This window comes from Pleurodeles waltl, chromosome 1_1 (genome assembly GCF_031143425.1).
Source record: "Pleurodeles waltl isolate 20211129_DDA chromosome 1_1, aPleWal1.hap1.20221129, whole genome shotgun sequence".
In the NCBI taxonomy this organism is placed as follows: domain Eukaryota; kingdom Metazoa; phylum Chordata; class Amphibia; order Caudata; family Salamandridae; genus Pleurodeles; species Pleurodeles waltl.
The window spans coordinates 602,705,214-602,727,436 of record NC_090436.1 but is presented as its reverse complement, the minus strand read 5'-3'; the positions used below and the strand labels follow the sequence as shown (position 1 = coordinate 602,727,436).

Below are 22,223 nucleotides of genomic sequence, written 5' to 3'. Positions count from 1 at the left end.
GATGGGGCTGAGTTGGTGAGTCTGATTTTTTCATTGTGTCAGTGATCTAGATCACAAAACTAAACGTTTTGATACATATCAACAAACCTAGAAATTACTGCGAGCGCTTAAGAAAATTGTGCTCAAGGGACTAAATAGAAATATGAAAACATGACAAGTGACGCTCTCTGGAAAGCAAACTACTGTGTTTTGTTGAAAGTATGGATACATCTAAAGGTCTAATACCTTAAATTTTAAATACAGTGGTCATTCCTTCCTCTGTATTCTTAAAACGTTATTTCCCTTTTCTCTTATTCGTTTTTTTACATTCAATTTAAATGCCACGGAAACAAGCTTTCCTCTACATAACCACCTCTCTCTTGAAATTCATAGAAACAATGCCAGGCAAAGTCAATAGGTCGTGCTTTGATAATGGGCACCGACCTACTGGTTTTGCCCGTTTTTTTTATTCCACCGATGATTGTGGAGTATTTCTTATGTTTTTTAGATAGCAATTTTGTGCAAGTTGGCTGACGTTTACTCCTGTAGGGCAGCCATTTGGGAATGTTTTTTCTTCATTCCAAATGGCAGGACAGCACTATTGGCATTGCCATTGCTTGTGGTACAATTCAACAAGTATGAGCAGTGCTAGTGCCATGTAGCAGTAACGGGTCCTGGCCTCACCATGGGAGCAGAGACAGTGAGGGATTGCAGAATAACCTGAAAGCAGGCCAGCCTGACCAAGAGTGTAGAGATTACCATAGGGGACTACTTAAAACTTTAAGTAACCTACACGAAATCCCATACCTTTATGGCCATTTTACCCCATTACGGCAACTCCTAAAACACATCAACAGCTGATGACTGAGGGGGGGGCTGACCACTGTATATAAGTGTATGTGTGTTGTGCTGTATTTGTAACATGAGGTCTCAGACAAAACCTACAGCTGGTCGCATGAAGGATCTAAAAACCTGTATACTATCAACTGTGAGAACATCTAGAATAGGCAGAGGTGTTCCTGTGCATTTACACTACTGTAATGTGTCACATTAATACAAGCAGGATGATGCCTCTATCTTAAAACAGAATAGGGAGTATTACACAAAGTACTATTAATACTTTTATAGGTGAAGTCCGGAATATCAAAGTGACTGAGTAAATATTTAGTGCAAGAACGTGTTGATAACATGACACAAAAGTTCAAATCCATTCCACCCATGTTATACAACTTGAAGTTTAGGCGCATGGCAATTATAAGGAAATTGAAAATAGATTAAGATTATGATATGTAGGACAAACAGCTCATTTGATGCAAATTATTAAGACTTTATTATGCCTTAAAAGTATTTGAGGGCCATGGCGTGAGTCAAGAGCTTATCTATTAATATGTAAACTACGATCTACAGAAATGGACAATTTTCATTACTGTAGTCTGAAAACGTATGTGGGAACACAAAGTAAACATTGCGTTTTATAAAAAAGCAAGTGTCTTAAAACACTATGTATGTATTCCTTTGTTTGCATAACATGTTGTCAAGGGTTCAAAAATTCATGATTAGGGAATATGTGGTGCACGTCAAACTGCTTAAGCTTTACACTCTGGTCTAAAACCTGGATCAAAGTTTCGGGGCCTCAGTATCCAAATGATGCAAATGTTAATCCTCTAAATCTATTATGCAAAAATGTACAACAGTAAACAAATTGAGCTCATCGCCATCTTTTCAGTCTATTAGAGGCTTTTCAAACTTTATCATTAACGGGAAACTGTTTACTGGAGAGCATCCCTTTGATTTTCAAATATGGTTTGTGAACTACGAAAGGAAATTGAAATTATTAAAATTTGTGAAGTGGTCAACTTCGTGGTATACATTTTCCTTTTAAATATATCAGTTACATGCAACACACAACGAACCTGGAGGCCATGCTTTCCCAATTAAAACAGGTTAAAGCGCATAAAATAAGACATTGGGCCTTCCAGCCTATGTCAGCATACAGCTGTAGAAAAAATGGAGGCACCCAGTCTTGAGATTAAAAAAATACAAAATACTGTACAAAATAAAAACGATCAGTATTGTCTAGTATGTTTAACGGTTAAGTATGTGTCTTGTACACTCAATTTCAGAGCACCAGTACATGTAAAAGCAGACATTACCCAAGCACTGCTGGCTGGTACCTAAATGCTACAAAAGTTCGTTTTCTGTTTTTTTTTAAATCACAGTTTAGTTGTAGCTGCACCTGCGAGCTTGTGTTAAGTACAGTATGTATAGTTACAGGTATTTGGCATGGTGTGTGTTAAAGCACACAATGATTGCACACATTTAAGTTAGAGAACAAATAACTTACACCACAACCGACTTTAGTTATTCATGTCAGAATATGATTTGTACATGCTTCTAAAATACAGTTTTGTATTAACATTTTTTACATTTGAAAAACGGAATTGATCCTGGCAGTGTCACTAATAACGTTTGTCATGATTCTAGTCATTCAGTCATGTTTACTCGACTTGAGGAAAAAAAGAACTCGTTTTACTTTGTGTGTCATATATTGTGAAGTACTTCCGGCCCAGCACAGAAAGTAAACTACTGATTATTACAACTCTGGAGAATCAAACACTAAGGTCGCTCAGATTTTTCTAACGACGACACAGTAAAGTTGCTTCAATGATGTACGCAGACTATCAAGATCGGCCGCCGTCTCCTCAACAAGAAGTAGTCGGACATGTGGCGCTCTCTCGGGCAGCAAGAGTGTCCGGAGGGGCACAGACAAATTACCTATAATGTGCAAATATATTTGGGTGGCATATGCAAATATAAAAGTTGAATAAAACGTCATCTATTTTTCGTAAAATCGTGCGAGTATGGCACGTTTTCTCCCCACACTTAACCTGTAAAATTGGAAAAAGTAAGGCAGTAAAATAGCTGTTAAGGAAGTCTTGCGGTGGCACCCAGAGGATAGGCAGGGGCAGGGACCTGGCATCCAGAGGATAGACAGGGCAGAGACCTACCACCGGAGCAAACTATAACATCTTCACTTAATGACCCAAGCTTCTCCTGTTTGCGCATTCTCGAATACAAAGCCCCACTAGTTCGGATTCACGAATTTAAGAAGCCAGCACTTGGGTGAAACAGTCACATTAAAAATCGGCAGAATCATGATTTAATTGTTAACTGTTCTACTGTCTAATTATTTTTGAAGCTCGATTTTAGTAGGCACGTTTTTTAAGGCTAGTAAGTCATATTTGTCAGGCTCTGCTACAAGGAAAAGCGGCACGTGCCTCAGTGGGCACATGGGAATGTTAAATTAAAAATGATAACATACTGTATTACCACATACATTTCTGCCAATAAAATGCTGCCCCTCTTACTACTTAAGTGTCCTACGTTCGGTCAACAAAGACGCACAGATTTATGTTAAATAATTGACTAACATCGAGCATGGTAGCAGATTTCATTTTTCAATACCAACAGTCTCATGTACACTTCCTGATGACAACCTCTGCCATTCAAATTCACCTGGCACAATTGTCTTACTCGACCCAGGGTGTTAGGATGCAACTGGCGACACTTCTCAACTGCATAGGAGTCCCTTTCGCTCAACAACGCACAGAAGTCGCCAATATGTCTGCACACAGGTCATCGACTGTATAGGCAGACGATTTTCATTCATTTCCTCTTCTTAAAAGTACTTGGTAAAATAATTTACAGAAACGTCAGCATGGGGTCAGGGCCCGATCTCAAGAAGGTGTGCATTTGAAAATTAACTCCCTCCGACTTTTGGCTCGACTTTAATTCTGAACCGAACTTCAGAATGTAATAATCTGTAAGTGGCATCGCCTTGGACGCATTAGGGTGATGCAAACACTATTTCTCCAAGACCAATAGTTAGAATTCGGGCTGCTACTGGTATGCAACACTCAGGCAGAGTCTACTTCTCGAGAGCTGCCAGTGGGTCTTGAATGGCTATTTTACAATTTTAATTGTATATGGCGCATGATGAACAACGGTAGGTGGAAACCTCATATCAATCAACAGCAAAAGTCCCTATTTCCTCGTCTTCCTTTTGCCTCTCAAATCTCCTTATTCTTGTGCACAGATTGGAAGTGTCAATTTATTTATAAACTCTGAGCATCATGAACGTGTAGAAGAGTTTAGAGTAAAAACACACAGGGTGCATGTAGTAGAGTGTTAGCAACAATGATGGACCGAATTCAGAAAAAACACAATTCTCAAATGTTATCCATACGGGAGAGACCACATGTAGTGCTCGCATATTGCTCAGAAGTCACTTTTTTAACTCAGTCCTGGAGAATATTTTATTTCCTTGGCCTCAGTGTCGATTCACGGTATCCTTGAATGGCCAAAGGTGGTTAAGCTTGTTAAACCATGCTGTTGCCTCAAACGCTGATCTGTCAATGTAGTTGCACCTCTTGTTTGCCAATAGAAAGCCAAGTGCTGATGTCAATGCAAATAATTCTAAAAATAAGCAGAACCATCTGCAATATTTTCCTCGAGCACTAACCACATTTTGACTTGCTGGTGATGGAAAAAGCAACAAACTTGAGCCTGTTCTATCCTACAGCTTTATCAAATGTAGGTACATAATAAAAACATTCTCCTTTAAAATGCACATGCAGTGAACCGGTTATATCTTGAACCAGAAACTCATTAAAAAAATTGCAGTGGTTGCGGCATACTGCTAACCCACACAGCCCCAATTTGAAGTACAACAGTGATGTGCCGAAAGGACTAATGGCATTGAACACTCGTCGCTTTCATGGAGAGATACAGCACACAAGCAGGTTCTCACAAATGTGCAGACCCAAACACGCTTGCCTGGGGCACAGTGTTCCCAAAAGAAGGCTATCAGTAATGCTGTGCTAAAAATAAAGTCCGTTAAAGATCTATGACTATGTCACTTTCTTCTTGATTGCTGTGAGCTCTTTCTGCATCTCGATGAACTTTGGGCGGTTTTCAGCCTTGTATTCCCAACACTTTTGCATTATTTTGAAAATCTCTTCTGGACACTTCTGAGGAGCTGACATCCTATAACCTTCGGTGCATCAGTTGAAGAAAATGGAAACATAATGGAGATAAAAGCAAATCACGTCAATTAAAAAAATAACCGTAAATGACTTGAAGGGGAACTCCGTCATCGAGCCCCCACAAAACCAAACTAACGAAAGAGAAACGATTACATTATTTTAACAATCTCTATATTCTGCATTAACTACTGTTCTGGAAGCTAATCAAAAACAAAAGTAAACATTGTCAGATAATGTACATGTTCTATTTTCACTTATTTAACGTTTTCCAAAAAAAACTAATATAAGTAAATATAAAATTCAGTCAGAGAATAAAATGCATAATTGTTCCCTTTGTATGTTAAGCCGAAGTCCCGTTCAAATATTTTTGCTCATCCGTTCCTGATGCACTAATTTTTTCTAAATATCAAATAAATGCACATAATCTTGCACCACTAGGCTTCGCCCTTCCCGACTCACTGCTAATGAGCAAATGAACCCTAACAGTCTTCCTAATTGTGTTCATAAACCTGCCATGGGGCAGTAACCAACACATGCACTCGGTCAGCTGTTACCGCCATCCAACCATATGGCCAAATTCTTCATGAACTTCTTCTAAAAAAGGAGCAAGTCTGGATCATGACCGAATTGTACGATCCCAAACTCAAATTTCTTGTTGACAATTAAGACAGCACACATGATTCTCCTTACACAATGTCTCAGAATTACAGCAGGGTATTGTATTTGGTAAACAAAAACACTGGATCTGGGATAAGTTGAAGCATGAAATAAAAACGCTGGATTTATTTGCACAAAATTCAATTGAATCAAAATTAAATTGACCTTCTCTTTTGTTCCGAATGGAATAAATATGTGAAATGCTTTATAAATGAATTTACTAAATGAAAAAGTTACTTACCTTCGGTAAAACATTATCTGGTAGAGACTCTTATCTAGCTGAAGATTCCTTACCTTTGATATTCCCAGGCGTCAGGCTGGGTCTGGAAACTTTTGCTGAGCAATACCCCTTGTGCGTGCTGTTGGGTGGCTACATCTGGCTCCGTGTGGCCTTGGCACCGGAAGTGACGTCGCAGCCACCTATATAGGCGCCATCCAGACACATGGGCATCAGTTACTTTTATCATAACTTTCCACGCCAGAAGTGCAGAGCCATGACAAGAACTGGCACTATGTGTGCCAAAACTAGGGCCTTGAAAAAGTGATAACCTTAACCCTAGTAACCAGTCCACAGAGCGGAGAGGCATGGATAGGTGTGAGGAATCTGCAGCTCAATCAGATAATACATTACCAAAGGTAAGTAACTGGTTCATCTGATAGAGACTTCTAGCTGCAAATTCCTTACCTTTGATTAGATACCCAAGCCATATCCTCCTGGCGGTGGGCTGTGGACAGTGTTTCAGACTAAAAAGTCCTGTAGGATCGAACAAGTGAAATGCCCATCCCTTCGGATCAGGCTGTCCAGGCAGTAGTGTTTGGCAACCGTGCAGGGATTGCTATGTTGCTGCCTGGCAGATGTCCAGGACTGGTACTCCACAAACTAGTGCCATGGTCGCAACTTTTCCCCTGATGGAATGGGTCCTTAAGCACTCAGGAAGGCCAGGGCGTAGCAGATATTAATACAGAGAACGCCCTAGCACAAAATGGTCAGTTTCTGTACTGCCTGTCCCTTCTTTGCTCCACATACCTCACAAAGAGTTGGTTGTCCACCTGGAACACTTTTGGGTGGTAAAGGTAGAACGACAGCGCCCTTTTTGGGTCCAGCCGATGGAGTCGCTCCTCTTCCTTAGAGGGATGTGGGGGGGGGGGGGCTAAGAAGGCTGTCTTGATGGTGAGAAGCCAGAGGGGACAATTGTGCAATGGATCAAAAGTAGCACACATGAGGTATGTGAGAACTAGATTAAGATCCCACTGATGCATGACAAAGGGCATATGGGGAAACATATTTACAGTCCCTTTAAGAAACCCATTTACTATAGCGCACTTGAAATGAGAGGGTTGATCAGGTAGCAGCAGAAAGGCTGATAGAGCAGAGAGATGGCCCTTCACTGTCCCCAGAGAGGATCCCTGTTGGGCAATAGTAAGAATGTAGAGAAAAATATTAGAAGCACTAAGAGGATCCATAGACTTCTCTGTACAATATCTTACAAATCTTTGCCAAAGGCAGGCATATACTATTTTTGTGGAGGAATGCCTGGCTGCTAAGATAACATTAGAAAGACTTCAGGAGGAAGATCAAAGGCTGTTAACTGCCGCTGCCCAATTTCCATGCATGAAGGTGCAGAGTTGACAGGTTTGGGTGGAGAACCCTCCCCTGTTGCTGCAAAAGAAGATCCTCGCGAAGGGGCAGACTGATCTGAGAAATGATGCTTATTTCCGGAAGTTCAGGATACCAGACTTTCCGTTCCCAGTCCCGGTCCTTCTTGATCTTCTTCAGAACTTTGGGCAGGAGTGGTATTGTATGGTATGGTATACAGGAGGCCTGAGCTTCACTCATGAAGAAAAGCATTGCCGAATGAGTGCCACCTTGGAAATTCTAACTCACAATACTAATGACATTGCATGTTCTCTTTGGAAGCAGATATATCTAACCAAGGCTCTCCCCACTGCTGAGAGACCTTGTACCACCTCCAAATGGAGATGCCACTCGTGATCCGCTAGGCATCAACATTACGAGAGTCGTGGTTAACGAAAGCGCAACAACGCTTTTTTTTTAACCACGACTCCGTTATTTTGTGCCTTAACTACGTATGTTCTGAACGACGAACATGCGTGGTTAAGGTACAAAGAAGGGAGTTGGGGAAGGACGACGACGCAGGTGACAAGGGGTCGACTAAGGTAAGTGGTGGGTTTAGGTTTTGGGGAGGGGGTGGGGGGTCAGGGGGTTTTAGATTTTGGGGTGGGGCGTTTTTGGTTTTGGGGAGGGGCGTTTTTGGTTTTGGGGAGGGTGTGGGGGGTTAGGGGGTTTTAGGTTTTGGGGTGGGACGTTTTTGGTTTTGGGGAGGGAGTGGGGGGGCCAGGGGGTTTTGGGGTGGGGGCGATTTTGGTTTTGGGGAGGGGTGGGGGGTTAGGGGGTTTTAGGTTTTGGGGTGGGCGGTTTGGGGGAGGGTGTTTTAGGTTTTGGGCTGGGGTTGGGTGGGTGGGACGTTTTGGGGAGGGGGTGGGTGGTCAGGGGGCTTTAGGTTTTGGGGTGGGGTTGGGGGTGGGGCGGTTTTGGGGAGGGGGTGGGGGGTCAGGGGGTTTTAGGTTTTGGGGTGGGGTTGGGGGGTGGGACGTTTTAGGTTTTGGGGTGGGGTTGGGGGGGTCAGGGGGTTTTAGGTTTTGGGGTGGGGTTAGGGGGGTGGGGGGTTTTAGGTTTTGGGGTGGGGTTGGGGGGGTGGGGGGTTTTAGGTTTTGGGGAGGGGTGGGAGGGTCAGGGGGTTTTAGGTTGGGGTTGGGGGGGTGGGGGGTTTTAGGTTTTGGGGAGGGGGTGGGGGGTTAGGGGGTTTTAGGTTTTGGGGTGGGGTTGGGGCGTTTTGGGGTGGGGGTCAGGGGGTTTTAAGTTTTGGGGTGGGGTGGGGGGGGTGAGGGATGTAGGGTGAATGGTGCCTATTAGTAAGGATTTTATCAGGAATGCCTTTACAACGAAATATCGTTGTTAAGGCATTCGTGGTAAAATCATTAGTAGTAAGAACGAGGTCAGTGTTCCGACCTCGTTCTTAAGGCACTAGTTGTTTTCAAAGTCGGTGTTCCGTCATACAACCAGTCATATCGCCCTGAGCTCCAACATGGCAGAGTCCTCTGATCACCCCCTCTCCCAAATGGCCACCCCAACCTAGGAGTGACACGTCTGTCGCTACTGTGAGGTCTGGTTGGGAAAGGGAGGGGAGTCTGCCTCTGACCCAATTGTGGTTCGTTAACCACCACTGCAGGTCCTTTGCAGTGCCCTTGGAAATCTAAACCATGTTGATGAGATTTTCCTGATGCTGTGCCCACTGGAACTTCAGGTCCCAATGCAGAGTCTGCATATGCGATCTGGCATGTGTCACCAGCAGGGTGCAGGAAGCCATGAGGCCCAGCAGCCTCAGGGTCATTCTGACTGAAATCTAAGACCAAGGCTGAAACCTCCGTATCATAGCCTAAATATCCTGGACTCGCTGCTTGGGAGGATAAGCCCAAAACTGCTATCTGTCCAGAACAGCTTCTATGAAAGATAGCACATGAGAAGGAGTCAGGTGTGACTTCAGCATGTTTATAGTGAACCCTATCTTAAACCGCAGGTAACGCCTGTGGGCCGGCGGGATGGGGATATGAAAATATGCATCCTGCAAATCCAGCACTACAAACCAGTCTTCAAGGTCTAGGGCAGACAAGGCCTGGGCCAACGTGAGCATCTTGAACTTCTCCTTTTTGAGGAAGAGATTTACGGTTCATAGGCCTAGAATAGGGCGAAGACCCTTGTTCTTTTTGGGTATCAGAAAGTAGCAGCAATAGCAACCACTGCCTACTTCTGATATCGGGATCCTCCTATGGCTGTCTTGGCCAAGTGAGCCATAACTTCCTCTCGGAGCAGTGACAATCAATCCTCCGCCAGCCATTCGAATGTTGGTGGAATAGGAGGAGGAAAGGATTCCTGATGATCTGCAGAACCATTGAGTTGGATGTTATAGACTTCCAGTGGCGGTGATGATGGTGTATTCTCCCTCCAACTGGGCAAGCATGGTCCTGCAGATCCAAACTAGGAGGGCTTTGAGGCTGCAGCTGCCAGGGGCTGTGTGGCTGGTGACTTCTGGCTTGCAGACTCTTTAGGTCTGAAGATAACATGCCGACGTCCTCGCATACTCTGGGTTGGTTGCGTAGGATGGTGGCTGGATAGGGCTGGAGCCCTCTTCCGTAGCCACAAAAGGGGAAAAATGCAGATAGTTAATGAGGAGTCAACGAGAAGCCCAAGGACTTGGCCGTAGTCCGAGAGTCCTTAAAGTGCTCCAGCTCCGACTCTGCCTCCTCGTCAAAAAAGCGAGTACCATCGAACCGCTTGGACGCCTTAAGGCCACTGTCGACACAACCGCTCTGCCCAGAGAGTCAGCCGCATCTAAACCAAACCTGATGGTCAACTGCTTGGAAGAATATGGATTGGGCCTCCTCCAGGACCTGAGGCAGCTCTTTCACAATCGTGTCCCAAGTGGTATGGGAGAAATGGCCCAATAAGCATGATGTGTTCACTGACCTCAGTGCCAGGCTGGTGGGAGAAAACTGTTTCCCAAGGTGGTCCAGTCTCTTGGATTCCATATCCATGGGAGCAGAAGGGATTGAGCTGTGGGATGTGGAGGCTTGGACTACCAAGCTCTCAGGGGTGGGGTGTTGGCTGAGAAATCCAGGGTCAACCGGAGCAGGGCGATTGTGGCTGGCAAATGTCCTATTTACAGGAGCCCCAGTGCTGGGATTGATCCAAGTTCCCAGCAGGACATCTGTAAGTGTTTTGTTGAAGAACAAAAGGGGTTCAGATGTAGAAGACCCAGGCTGAAACATTTCCGTCAAGAAGTTTGTCTTGATAGCCACTGAGGGCAGTTCGAGGACCTGAGCTGTCCTACGCACCACCATTGCATAGGACGCTCCCTCCTCCAAACGCACAACAGGGGTGAGGGCAAGCCAGTATCTGGAGAGGTGTCCAGTCCACTGGCCTCTCCTAGCTCCTGGTACCAATCCAAAGATCTTTCCAACTAGTGTTCTAAAGGGTCCAGTGACCCCTCCCACTTTTCACCCATGTCTGTCTGTCAAAAAGGAGGCTCAGTCAATGATCTGGCACCTGTATGTGTAATCAGTGTTGTGCGACACCGTTCCGGCTCTGGATCATTGGTTATAAGAATGGGGCTGGCGCCACCAGTGGCGTCATGACAGTTGCCAGAGAAGGTCGCCTGGGTATGGCTGGCACTGGTCTGGATCCAGACTCAGATCCATGAGACGCCACTGGGGCCGAGGCCGAAGCTGCCAGCGTGGATCAGGTTGAAGTCTCATCTGACCTTGCGGGGCCGAAAACACGGCAGAGGGGTTGGCCCACTCAAATACGCGGTGCATGGCCTCATAGAACTCCTTTATTTGAGCAGTTGTCGATCCGGCTCCCGGAAAATGTGGGAGGCATGGAGTCAAATTGGCTAATCGCTCCGCAGAAGTTCCCTGCTCGCCTTGTCAGCCTACAGACAATATGAAGTTGAAGTCCTCTTGGACTTCTTCTTCTTATGCCTCTTCAAGTGTTTTGAGAACCTCGAATGCGAAGAAGAGGACTTGTGGCCCTGAGATTGGTCCTGCAACTTCCTTCATGACGAGACCTTATCGGAGTCGCGTAAGCCAGTGTTGCCGACTGCCAGGCCGCAATCAGCTTTAGGGACAGCTCCCGCAAAGCTTTCGGAACCATGGCCCGGCTGTCCGAGCACGACTTAGAGTCATGGTTGCACTTGAGACAGCAGAGGCAAACGAGATGGGGGGACTGGTGACCGACATGGCTCAGTGACAGGTGGCACACGGTTTAAACACAGCTTTCCTCAAAGACATCTCGACACACAGAGAAAAAACTTGACAAAAAGTCAAAAAAAGGCCTGTCAAAAAGCGACAGAGGGGTAGCTCTCTCCGGATATGTGCTAACTGGTGCGGACATAAAAGAACCGACACCTTCACTGGCTTGGCGCCTACAGAGGTGGCTGAGAAATCAGATCCAGCACCAATGATGCCACATGGAGCCGAGTGGAGCCACCCAATGACGTGCACAAGGGCTATTGCTCAGCAAACTTTTCCGGATCCAGTCTGTAGCCTGGGAAAATCAAAGGTAAGGAATCTGCAGCTAGAAGTCTATCAGTTTTTTTTTTATTTGCTAAAATGGCACTCTTCCCCAGCACATTAGTTTGTTTCATGTCTAATCGACTTGTATCACCTGAACTAACTGTAACCTGACCCAGTGTACAAATTACTGCACATTCACAGCAGATACATTCTTAACAATGACTCTAGATGGAATAACAGGGTGACTCTATGTAAGTGTATGCTGTTAATATACACCCCTGGCAGAGGAGTCAGTGCTATAAACCCTGTGAGACAGCTCAAGCAAGATATTATGGGTGGGTCTTAAGATCATCTTCAAACAGCTTATTCCGCATTTTTCCAACCTGTACTCTAAAATACTTTCTCAGTAGTAACAGCACTTTTAACAAGGACACAAAACAACCACACACTACTTCCAGCTTCAGTGTACCTACATTAAAAAAACACATTCTCTAATATCTTCCGGGATATTTTTTGCAAAATCATAAAATTTGTAGCAGAGAGTAGCAAGATATAAAATCTCTTATTTCTTTGCCTGATTTTTCAAAGCTGCACCTCGTCTAGACAGAAGTGTATGCAGATATAAGGACAGAAAAAGGTCTCTTATCCCCCCTAAGATCCCTGCCCCCACCCTAACTGCAATCTTTTGAAGGAAGGAGCTACCATCCACATTCCAAAACATCCAAATACATTTGAACATTTAAGTGGAAAGTTTGGATGACTCATCGTTTATGTCAAGACTTGATCCCCGGTGGCTCAGCCCACCATGCCGGCGGCGGGTGAAAAGACCGCCACCGGCATGGCGGGCTGAACCGCCATATAATGAACACATGGAGGGCTGCCATAGGCTGCCCTCATCCACCGCCAGGCTGCCTCCGACAGGCAGCCTGGCGGTGGAGGGAATCATTTTCCGACAGGGCAGCGCTGCTGCCCAGCGGATAATGATCCCTACTGCCACCAGCCTTTCTCTGGTGGGTTCCCCCACCATGAAAAGGCTGGCGGAAGGGGCGCTCCGGGGCCCCCTGCACAAACAATGCACTTGGCATGGGCAGTGCAGGGGCCCCTGTGCAGTGCCCCATCGCGCTAGTCACTGCCCGATTTACGGGCAGTGATCTGCGCGACGGGTGAAGCTGCACCCACCGCACAGAGGCATTGATTGTGTGACATGGAGCTGCCAGCAATGTCCCGGCCCTGCATTCTGCTGGGCCGGCGGAAACACTGTTTCCACCCGCCGGCCCAGCAGAATGTCCATTATACAGCTGGCGGAGTCCCAGGGAGGGCTGGTGGAATCGGCTGAGCCTTTGCAACCTAGCACTCTCCTTAATTTGGGTATGGGCACCAGTCTGTTTAACATCATTGTTGATTTTCTGCATAACTTTCTCTCTGGATTTATCACAACAAAGATCACAGATTAATGTATTTATAAAATTATAAACTATTACATTACCACATGACTGACAGGCCAAAACTGAGTATCAGATGAGCGTTAACCATCTCAAACAGCAGTGATAAGATTGAGATCCTTTGCCCTCCCCAACTTTACCTGTTTTGGGATCTTGGCTAGTTTTGTAACCAGCTCTGTTTACTTGAATATAGAATTAAAAATTGGTTCAGATTTGTCGTTGGTGGATTAGATAACCTCTGTGATAAAGGCCAGCTGTTTTCAGCTGCGCACACTGAATCAGTTACATTTTTTCTTATAACAGTACAGATTAAAAACGCTTTCATTTCTGTGCGTCTTGACAATTGTATTTCTCTCAGGACCGGAGGCTTAGATTATGTTTTTCTCTTTCCTTTATTTTTTTCCTTAGCAGCCTTAAACAACAGCAATCAAAGACTACAACGCCCTTCAGTCTTTGCAATACAGAACACAACAACCATACAGTATGTTCCCTATATAATCAGCATCAAGGAAAAACACTTCCTCTTTCTGTGCTGCTCAGCAGCCAGATAAGTGCTTTTCTCTAATGCTTTTATTCATTTCCTAAATTGTACGTTGTAGGGGTATGCTGGGGTAGACTTTGCCATTTATAGGCTTGGAGTTATGGCTGGAAGGTAAGACAGCCTTTCTGTAAATTTTCTCCACTTTGGAAGCCTTAGGACGATATTTGTGTGCGTCAAGCACCCGTTCGAGCTGGTAGTGCAGAGGGTTGCTCTTTGCTATACATCTCTTCAGCATTCCCCTGAATGTAGGTTGGGCCTGCTAGAGGGCACTAGAGATAGTGGTGAGATGTGCGTCTCACCTTGTCAGGAGAGGATGACCTACTTGCATTCTGGACATTCCCGACATTCTTCAGCGTAAATCTCTGGGTCAATGGTCTCCCTTCCGTCCACGCAGTGAAAGGAACCTCGCAGCAGAGACGCCACGCTGAGGACTCAGGCATACATCCACAGCTATTATTAAGTTGTTGTTGGTGCTCCAGTCATGTGGTTTTCACTGTGGAGTGTTTTCCTTACAGCCCATTACATATCAGAGGGCTTGTCAGTTTTCCCTCCCTCATGCTCCTGGTAGTAAACATTGGCTAATAAAACTGGAACCTAGACAGCCCAATAGGTTCTCTGCCCTCCCTGCAACAAGCATTGGCTAAAACATATTTCATCCTAGCCAATACCACAGGTTGTATGTCTTAAACAGTGACTAATCACTGTATAGTGCCTTACTAATTATCAAAGGCTCTCTCCTTCATAACAATAACATGGCTGGTGCCCGGAAGGTCAGTAGGAAACCATGGAAGAGGAACATGGGCTCCTCCCGATGCATGAAGACCTCGTAGAAGCCAGTGAGGCATAATTTGATACAGCAATCACTGAGGCTCTAGCACCTTTGAGCCAAAAAATTATGGAGCTCAAGGAACCGAGCAGTATCTTAACCCCAGATGGGGAAGGCCTGAGGCTTACTCCTAACAACTCGCAGAAAGCCCCTAAGGGCAAAGGCAAAGCCAGACCTGCCGTCAAGACTAGGGCAACCCCCCACTTGACACCTCTAAACGGCTTTGCAAAGCCTTTTCAAAAAGGCATCTTGAGGCCCTAACGGACAAGGATGATTCCCAACCTGGGGATACCACACGGAGGATTCCTGTTTCCAGCTGGGTTCAGGTGATAGTACTGGGGAAGATCCCGATAACTTGGGTGATGAACCAGACTTGACCAGAACATGGCCATCAGAAGCCAGTGCCAAGAAGCTCAGGTTAGATGAAAGTGGTGACCAAGACTCTGTGGGGGTATCGGGTATGCTCAACCAAGAGGTTATTTATCACCCTCACTAGGGACTGGGACTTGGCTACTAGAGTGGCAAGTGGCCAGCTGCATTTGAAAACCCATGAATCACGAGGTATCTGAGGGTGGAGTGTCCTAGACCCTCCCTAGATGGTAAGGTGGCTTGTACTTGTGACATCAACCCCAAGATGGCTACATTTACAGGGAGTGCAGAATTATTAGGCAAGTTGTATTTTTGAGGATTAATTTTATTATTGAACAACAACCATGTTCTCAATGAACCCAAAAAACTCATTAATATCAAAACTGAATATTTTTGGAAGTAGTTTTTAGTTTGTTTTTAGTTTTAGCTATGTTAGGGGGATATCTGTGTGTGCAGGTGACTATCACTGTGCATAATTATTAGGCAACTTAACAAAAAAAAATATATACCCATTTCAATTATTTATCATTACCAGTGAAACCAATATAACATCTCAACATTCACAAATATAAATTTCTGACATTCAAAAACAAAACAAAAACAAATCAGTGACCAATATAGCCACCTTTCTTTGCAAGGACACTCAAAAGCCTGCCATCCATGGATTCTGTCAGTGTTTTGATCTGTTCACCATCAACATTGCGTGCAGCAGCAACCACAGCCTCCCAGACACTGTTCAGAGAGGTGTACTGTTTTCCCTCCTTGTAAATCTCACATTTGATGATGGACCACAGGTTCTCAATGGGGTTCAGATCAGGTGAACAAGGAGGCCATGTCATTAGATTTCCTTCTTTTATACCCTTTCTTGCCAGCCACGCTGTGGAGTACTTGGACGCGTGTGATGGAGCATTGTCCTGCATGAAAATCATGTTTTTCTTGAAGGATGCAGACTTCTTCCTGTACCACTGCTTGAAGAAGGTGTCTTCCAGGAACTGGCAGTAGGACTGGGAGTTGAGCTTGACTCCATCCTCAACCCGAAAAGGCCCCACAAGCTCATCTTTGATGATACCAGCCCAAACCAGTACTCCACCTCCACCTTGCTGGCGTCTGAGTCAGACTGGAGCTCTCTGCCCTTTACCAATCAAGCCACGGGCCCATCCATCTGGTCCATCAAGACTCACTCTCATTTCATCAGTCCATAAAACCTTAGAAAAATCAGTCTTGAGATATTTCTTGGCCCAGTCTTGACGTTTCAGCTTGTGTGTCTTGTTCAGTGGTGGTCGTCTTTCAGCCTTTCTTACCTTGGCCATGTCTCTGAGTATTGCACACCTTGTGCTTTTGGGCACTCCAGTGATGTTGCAGCTCTGAAATATGGCCAAACTGGTGGCAAGTGGCATCGTGGCAGCTGCACGCTTGACTTTTCTCAGTTCATGGGCAGTTATTTTGCGCCTTGGTTTTTCCACACGCTTCTTGCGACCCTGTTGACTATTTTGAATGAAACGCTTGATTGTTCGATGATCACGCTTCAGAAGCGTTGCAATTTTAAGAGTGCTGCATCCCTCTGCAAGATATCTCACTATTTTTGACTTTTCTGAGCCTGTCAAGTCCTTCTTTTGACCCATTTTGCCAAAGGAAAGGAAGTTGCCTAATAATTATGCACACCTGATATAGGGTGTTGATGTCATTAGACCACACCCCTTCTCATTACAGAGATGCACATCACCTAATATGCTTAATTGGTAGTAGGCTTTCGAGCCTATACAGCTTGGAGTAAGACAACATGCATAAAGAGGATGATGTGGTCAAAATACTCATTTGCCTAATAATTCTGCACTCCCTGTATAACTAAATTTGTCAAAGACCCTAAGAAGGGTCTGGATTGGTCCTGGCGGGACAAGGTCCTTGATGTCCTGGGTCCTCTAACAAAAATTCTCAATATGGCTAAAAATGCCAAAGAAAAATAGGGAAGACTCCAGCCACATGATTGCCCCAAACATTCTGTTCAGGTGGGCACAGCAGGCCCTGTTTCCTAGGCAATGCCAATTGCGCCTTATTTATGGAGCAACAGCGCTCCTTTCTGATTATGATTGAGCCCAGACTGGGTGAGCTTGCCACCACGGAAGCTAGAGCAAATGGAGGGCTCTTCGGAGATCCATTCATTAAGGAGCTCTCACGCTTTGGTGAACAAGTTACTTGCTTTCGGTAACGCCTTATCTGGTAGAAACAGGATTAAACCGCAGATTCCTTACCTTGGAATTTTCCACCAGGCGCCAGACTGGATCTAGAATTTTTTTCCCCAGCCGTACCCCTGAACGTCGGAAGAGGGCATTGTGCGACTCTGTAGCAACGTTATCCACCGGATAGGATGTCGACTGAGTCCATATAATCCCCTCCCAGACGGGCTGACGTCAGCTTCTTCCGTGACTGTTTTCAGCACCAAAAATGTGAAGCCACTTAAGCAACTGCCGATGGAAACAATATGACAAACAAGAGACATCTCTGTGTCAATTAATTATGAGCTCCCAATGAACAAATCTTAATGCCAAGAAAGGGAGCTGTGTGACACAGTTGGTGTCATCTGCACCAGAAGGGACGTTGCAATCACCTTTTGTAGGCGCCATCTTGGTGCATGGACCTCAATTACTGCATCGCAACTTCCCAAGCCAGGTGTCCAAACTAGGGCCCTGATAGGGAGCATCCTTAGCCCTAGAAATCTGTCCGCAGAACGTGGAGGATTGGGGGGGGGGGGGGGGTAGGTAAGGAATCTGCGGCTAGATCCTCTTAACAGATGAGGCATTACCGAAGGTAGGTAATTTTTTCACCTGATGAAGACATCTAGCGGCAGATTCCTTACCTTACAATTAGCTACTAAAGTAATACCATCCCCAGAGGTGGGTTTGTGGACCAATTTCAGACAAAGAAGTCCTGCAGGACTGAATGGCCAAAATGTCAGTCACCACAGACCTCAATGTCCAGATTGTAATGTTAGGGAAACTTGGGTTGGGAGCCCACATTGCTGCCTGGTAGATATCCAGGACCAGAACTCTGCATTCTAATGCACTGTTTGTAGAACTGGCTCTGGTGGAATTAGCACAAACACAAACCCTCAGGTGGTTGCTTCTTGGCAAATGCGTGTAGGAAAGTAACACCTTTCTCACACTTTTTGCCTGGTGTCAGAGTGTTTAGACTCTAGTACACTGGGATCCTGTTAACCAGGACCCCAGTGTCAGTGTCCTCTCCCCAAATTGTAGTTAGTAAATAACTTTTACACCCCACAATTGGCATGCTGGTGCACCCAAATAAGTCCATAGTATATGGTACTTAGGTACCCATGACATTGGTACACCCATGGACTGCAGCACATATTATGCCACCAATACAAACTGTGTCTGCAGGCCTGCCACTCCCAAGCAGAACACTCGCCCAAACCCCCTTCTGTTCTCCAAAGATAAACTCCGGTAGTAGATCAAGGGGTGGCAGACTTTCTAGAGAAGGGAGCAATTGTTCCCACCATACTTCATTCCAAAGGATTCCTGAGCAACATTTTCCTTGTGGAGAAGAAAGACAAGTGCTTTCGACCGGTACTCAATCTCATATATTTCAACCAGTGGGTGGTATATAACCACTTCAAAATGAAAGACATTCATCTCCTACAGGACATTCTGTTGCTCAACAATTAGCTGATGAGACTTTACCTCAAGGATGCCTATCTCACTGTTCCAATTTTTCGCCCCACAGACATTTTCTTCAGTTTGAACAGAGTGGACAATTTTTCAAATTCACATGCCTTCCGTTCAGAATGTCCTCCGCTTCTGGGTGCTTTACTAAACTACTACATCAGATTATGGAATGGCTCCGGAGAAGAGAGGTCAGACTGATAGGTATACCTAGACGACATTCTCTTAATGCACTAGGACACTCTGGTCAACCACTTACACATGACTGTAACCCTTCTGCAAAATTTGGCTTTCATTGCAAACCATCAGAAATCAGACTTTGTTCCAGTGCAACAGATGTCCTGCTTGGGCTTCGAGATCGCTTTCTCAAAAGAAGATGCTCTTGATACGTCAGGAATTACGCAAGATGTTGAATATTGAGAAATTCTCCCTTTGGCATGTAGTAAGGATTGAAGGCTTGCTATTGTCGTCCATCAGGGGGATCTTCCTGGGCCCGCAGCATTATCCTCCTCAGGAAGGTCTTGACTTACTCTCAAGAGATGTATCTATCCCACAAGCCAGGATGGAGCTTCAATGGTGACTCAATTACATGCACGCCTGACGGACCATTGAGGCACCCTGCACCAATTGGCTCCGGATGGAACTACCCTCTTGATGGCCTGGTAGATTCCAAAGGACGTTAGGAAGTCCCTGGCCTTTCGACATAAGGTACTGGAAGATTTGGAAAGCATAGGCTGATTCCACAGTCAAGGGATAGCATAGGCCGATTCCGCAGTCGAGAAGGGTAAGATGTAGTGCACGTTGTCAACTTCTTGTCTGAACTGGCGGGCAGGGGTTTGGCATAGCAAACCATTAATGTATGCAGATCTGTCATCTAAGTGGGGCATGTATTGCTTCAAGGCGTACTGGTAGGGGAACAACCTTTGGTTTGTCATCAGAATCATGTTATCCCACACTCTGGTATGTGAATGTGCTGCTGAGAATGCTGCAATCCTGACAGGACTGTAGCAAGCTGTGTGTGGTGGACACCTATGGTGCTAACACCTAACACCAGGTCCAGGCAACCCCTATTGGTGAATGAAGACAGTGACTAGGAAGCCAGGGCTCTCTAGAGGTAGCTGTGGATGAGCAGCCCGGACTTATCTAGGAGGACTGCAAAGCACTTGCAATACCACAGCAGTCACACAGAAGCTTACCACACCTGAAAGGAGCTACATAGTGTTGCAAAAATAAAGGTACTTTATTACATTAACACTGAACTAGATTAATTGTAGGCAGTCCCCAACTGAAGCTAAGTGCACACACTATATCTATCCATCCATCTACCTATCTATCTATATATCTACCTATCTATCTACCTATCTATCTATCTACCTATCTATCTATCTACCTATCTATCTATCTACCTATCTAAATCCGACACTTTGAAAACAAGATGTGCAGAGGCCCCTGCGAGCATCTGAGTGGCCACATCAGGCAGGTGACATCAGTGTCCCCCTCTGATAGGGTCTGATAGGTGGTCACTGTGCAAAGTGATCAAAACCCCTATTAGGGCTACTTACGGACTCTCCTGCGAGTGGTTCCCCAGATTCAATGTGCAAGACTCCACCAGGACTCCTCTGCATCGTCTACTTCTGCTCCTGGCCACCAGGCCGCCAACTGGACACTTCAGGATAGGGTGACCACCCGTCTGTAAATTTCACGGACTGCCCGTAATTTCGCCCTACCGTCTGTTTTCCGCAATGAAAGGCTTAACGGACAGCATTTGTCCGTAATTTTAGTCTTTCACCAAAAGGACAGTGGGGGCAGGGCGAAGTTACGGGCAGATCAATTTCCCCATCTGGATTGAAAGGCAGGTAGTCTCCTGTGCTCGGAGGGAGGGGCAGACAGATCAGAAAAGGTCTTCTTGCAGGGTGTCTCCTTCCCTAAAGAAATTGAAATGTGGGCAACCGGTAAATCTGCAAATGCAAAGGGGCTTGAAAACCTGTATTGGCTTTAATAAAAGGAGTCACTTGAAGCTTTCTGACAGCAAATATATTTTCTTTTAGAGAGGTACTGTAATGGTGTCCCAAGGTGAGCTGTGTGATTTTAATGAAGAGTGTTATAAATATTTGTAGTACTAGGTATAAACTGTATATTATTCAAATCTGTATTTGAGAAGCACTTTTGTTTAATTTAACTAAAACAAATGTTCACATTTTGTAGCAGCCTATATTATGATTTAATTGCATTTATATGGGGGCTTACTACCCATGATGAGGCGTCAAATGCATGTTTAAAATAAGGACTTACACATTCACAGTTCTTTCAGGGACCTCAGTACCTCCCAGTACTAACAAACATTGGCAAAGCCAATACGTCTCATCTACATAAGAGTTATTGGCTTTGCCAATGTGTTTTAGCCATGTTATACACCAGAGTGGCTGCTGTTCAGCATGACTAAAAGTTAGAGGCATAGTGGTGTGGAGTGGAGTAGAGTGGCATAGAAGCAGTGGCATTGAGCCCAGTGGTGCAGAGTGCAATGCAGTGGGGTACAGTGCAGTTGTTTAGAGTGCAATTGGTGTAGAGTGCAGTGGTGTGGGACACAGTTGAGCATAGACTGCAGTGGAGTAGAGTAGCAGAGAGTATAGAGTGGTGCAGTGGTATAGTGCAGAGTAGACTTACATGGCAGAGTGCAGTGGCATTGTGTAGAATGGTGCAGTGCAAAGTAGAGTATAGTGCTGTAGAGTGCAGATGCATAAAGTGGAGTGATGCAGAGTAGAGTGGAATAGAGAGCAGTAGCGTAGAATGCAGCAGTACAGAGTAGATTGGTGTACAGTACAGTGGCAGAGTGCAATGTTGCAGAATAGAGCGTCAGTACCGTGATGTAGAGTGGAGTACAGTGACACAGGGAGCAGTGGCACAGAGTACAGTGGTGCAGAGTAAAGAGCAGTGGCATACAGTGCAGTTGTTTAGAGTGCACTGGTGTAGAGTGCAGTGGTATTGAGTGGCATGGGGCAGAGTAGAGGGGCATAGACTGCAGTGGAATAGAGTGTATTGGTGCAGAATGTAGTAGTACAGAGTAGAGTGGTGTAGAGTATAGTGGCGGCCAGTGCAGTGTTGCAGATTAGAGTGTGAGTGTGCAGTAGTGTAGAGTGCATCAAACTAGAGTGCAGTGGTCAGAGTGACGTTGAGTGCAGTGGTGTAGAACTGATTGTTTAAGAGTAGAGTGCAGTTGCATGGAGTGCAGAGGTGCATGGTACAGTGCAGTGGCACAGAGTGCAGTGGCGTAAAGTAGATTGTTTCACAGTACAGTGAAGTGACTTAAAGTGGAGAGGTGCAGGGTAGAATGGAGTTGCATAGAGTGGCATAGAGTGTGATGGCATAGAATAAAGTGGTGTAGAGTGCCGTGGCGTAGAGTGCACAGTAGATTAGAGTGAAGTACAGTTTATTGATGTAGAGTGTCGGGCATAGAGGTGAGTGCTACAGAGTAAAGAGCACTAGCATAGAATGTATTAGATTAGAGTGCAATGGCGTACAGTGCAGTGTGGCAGAGTGGAGTTGTGCGGACTAGATTGGTGTTGCCTAGACTGGAGTGGTATAGCGTGCAGAGGA

General features: G+C 45.4%; 1 protein-coding gene across 1 annotated transcript in view; it reads right to left on the bottom strand.

The window, feature by feature from the left end:
• Positions 1–4,548: 4,548 nt before the first annotated feature.
• FER (FER tyrosine kinase) overlaps positions 4,549–22,223 on the bottom strand; it is a 772,263-nt gene continuing 754,588 nt past the window's right edge. Inside the window, exon 19 of the mRNA XM_069226363.1 lies at positions 4,549–5,032. Coding sequence (XP_069082464.1) covers positions 4,890–5,032 — 143 coding nt within the window. The 3' untranslated portion in view covers positions 4,549–4,889. The remainder of the gene's footprint in view (positions 5,033–22,223) is intronic.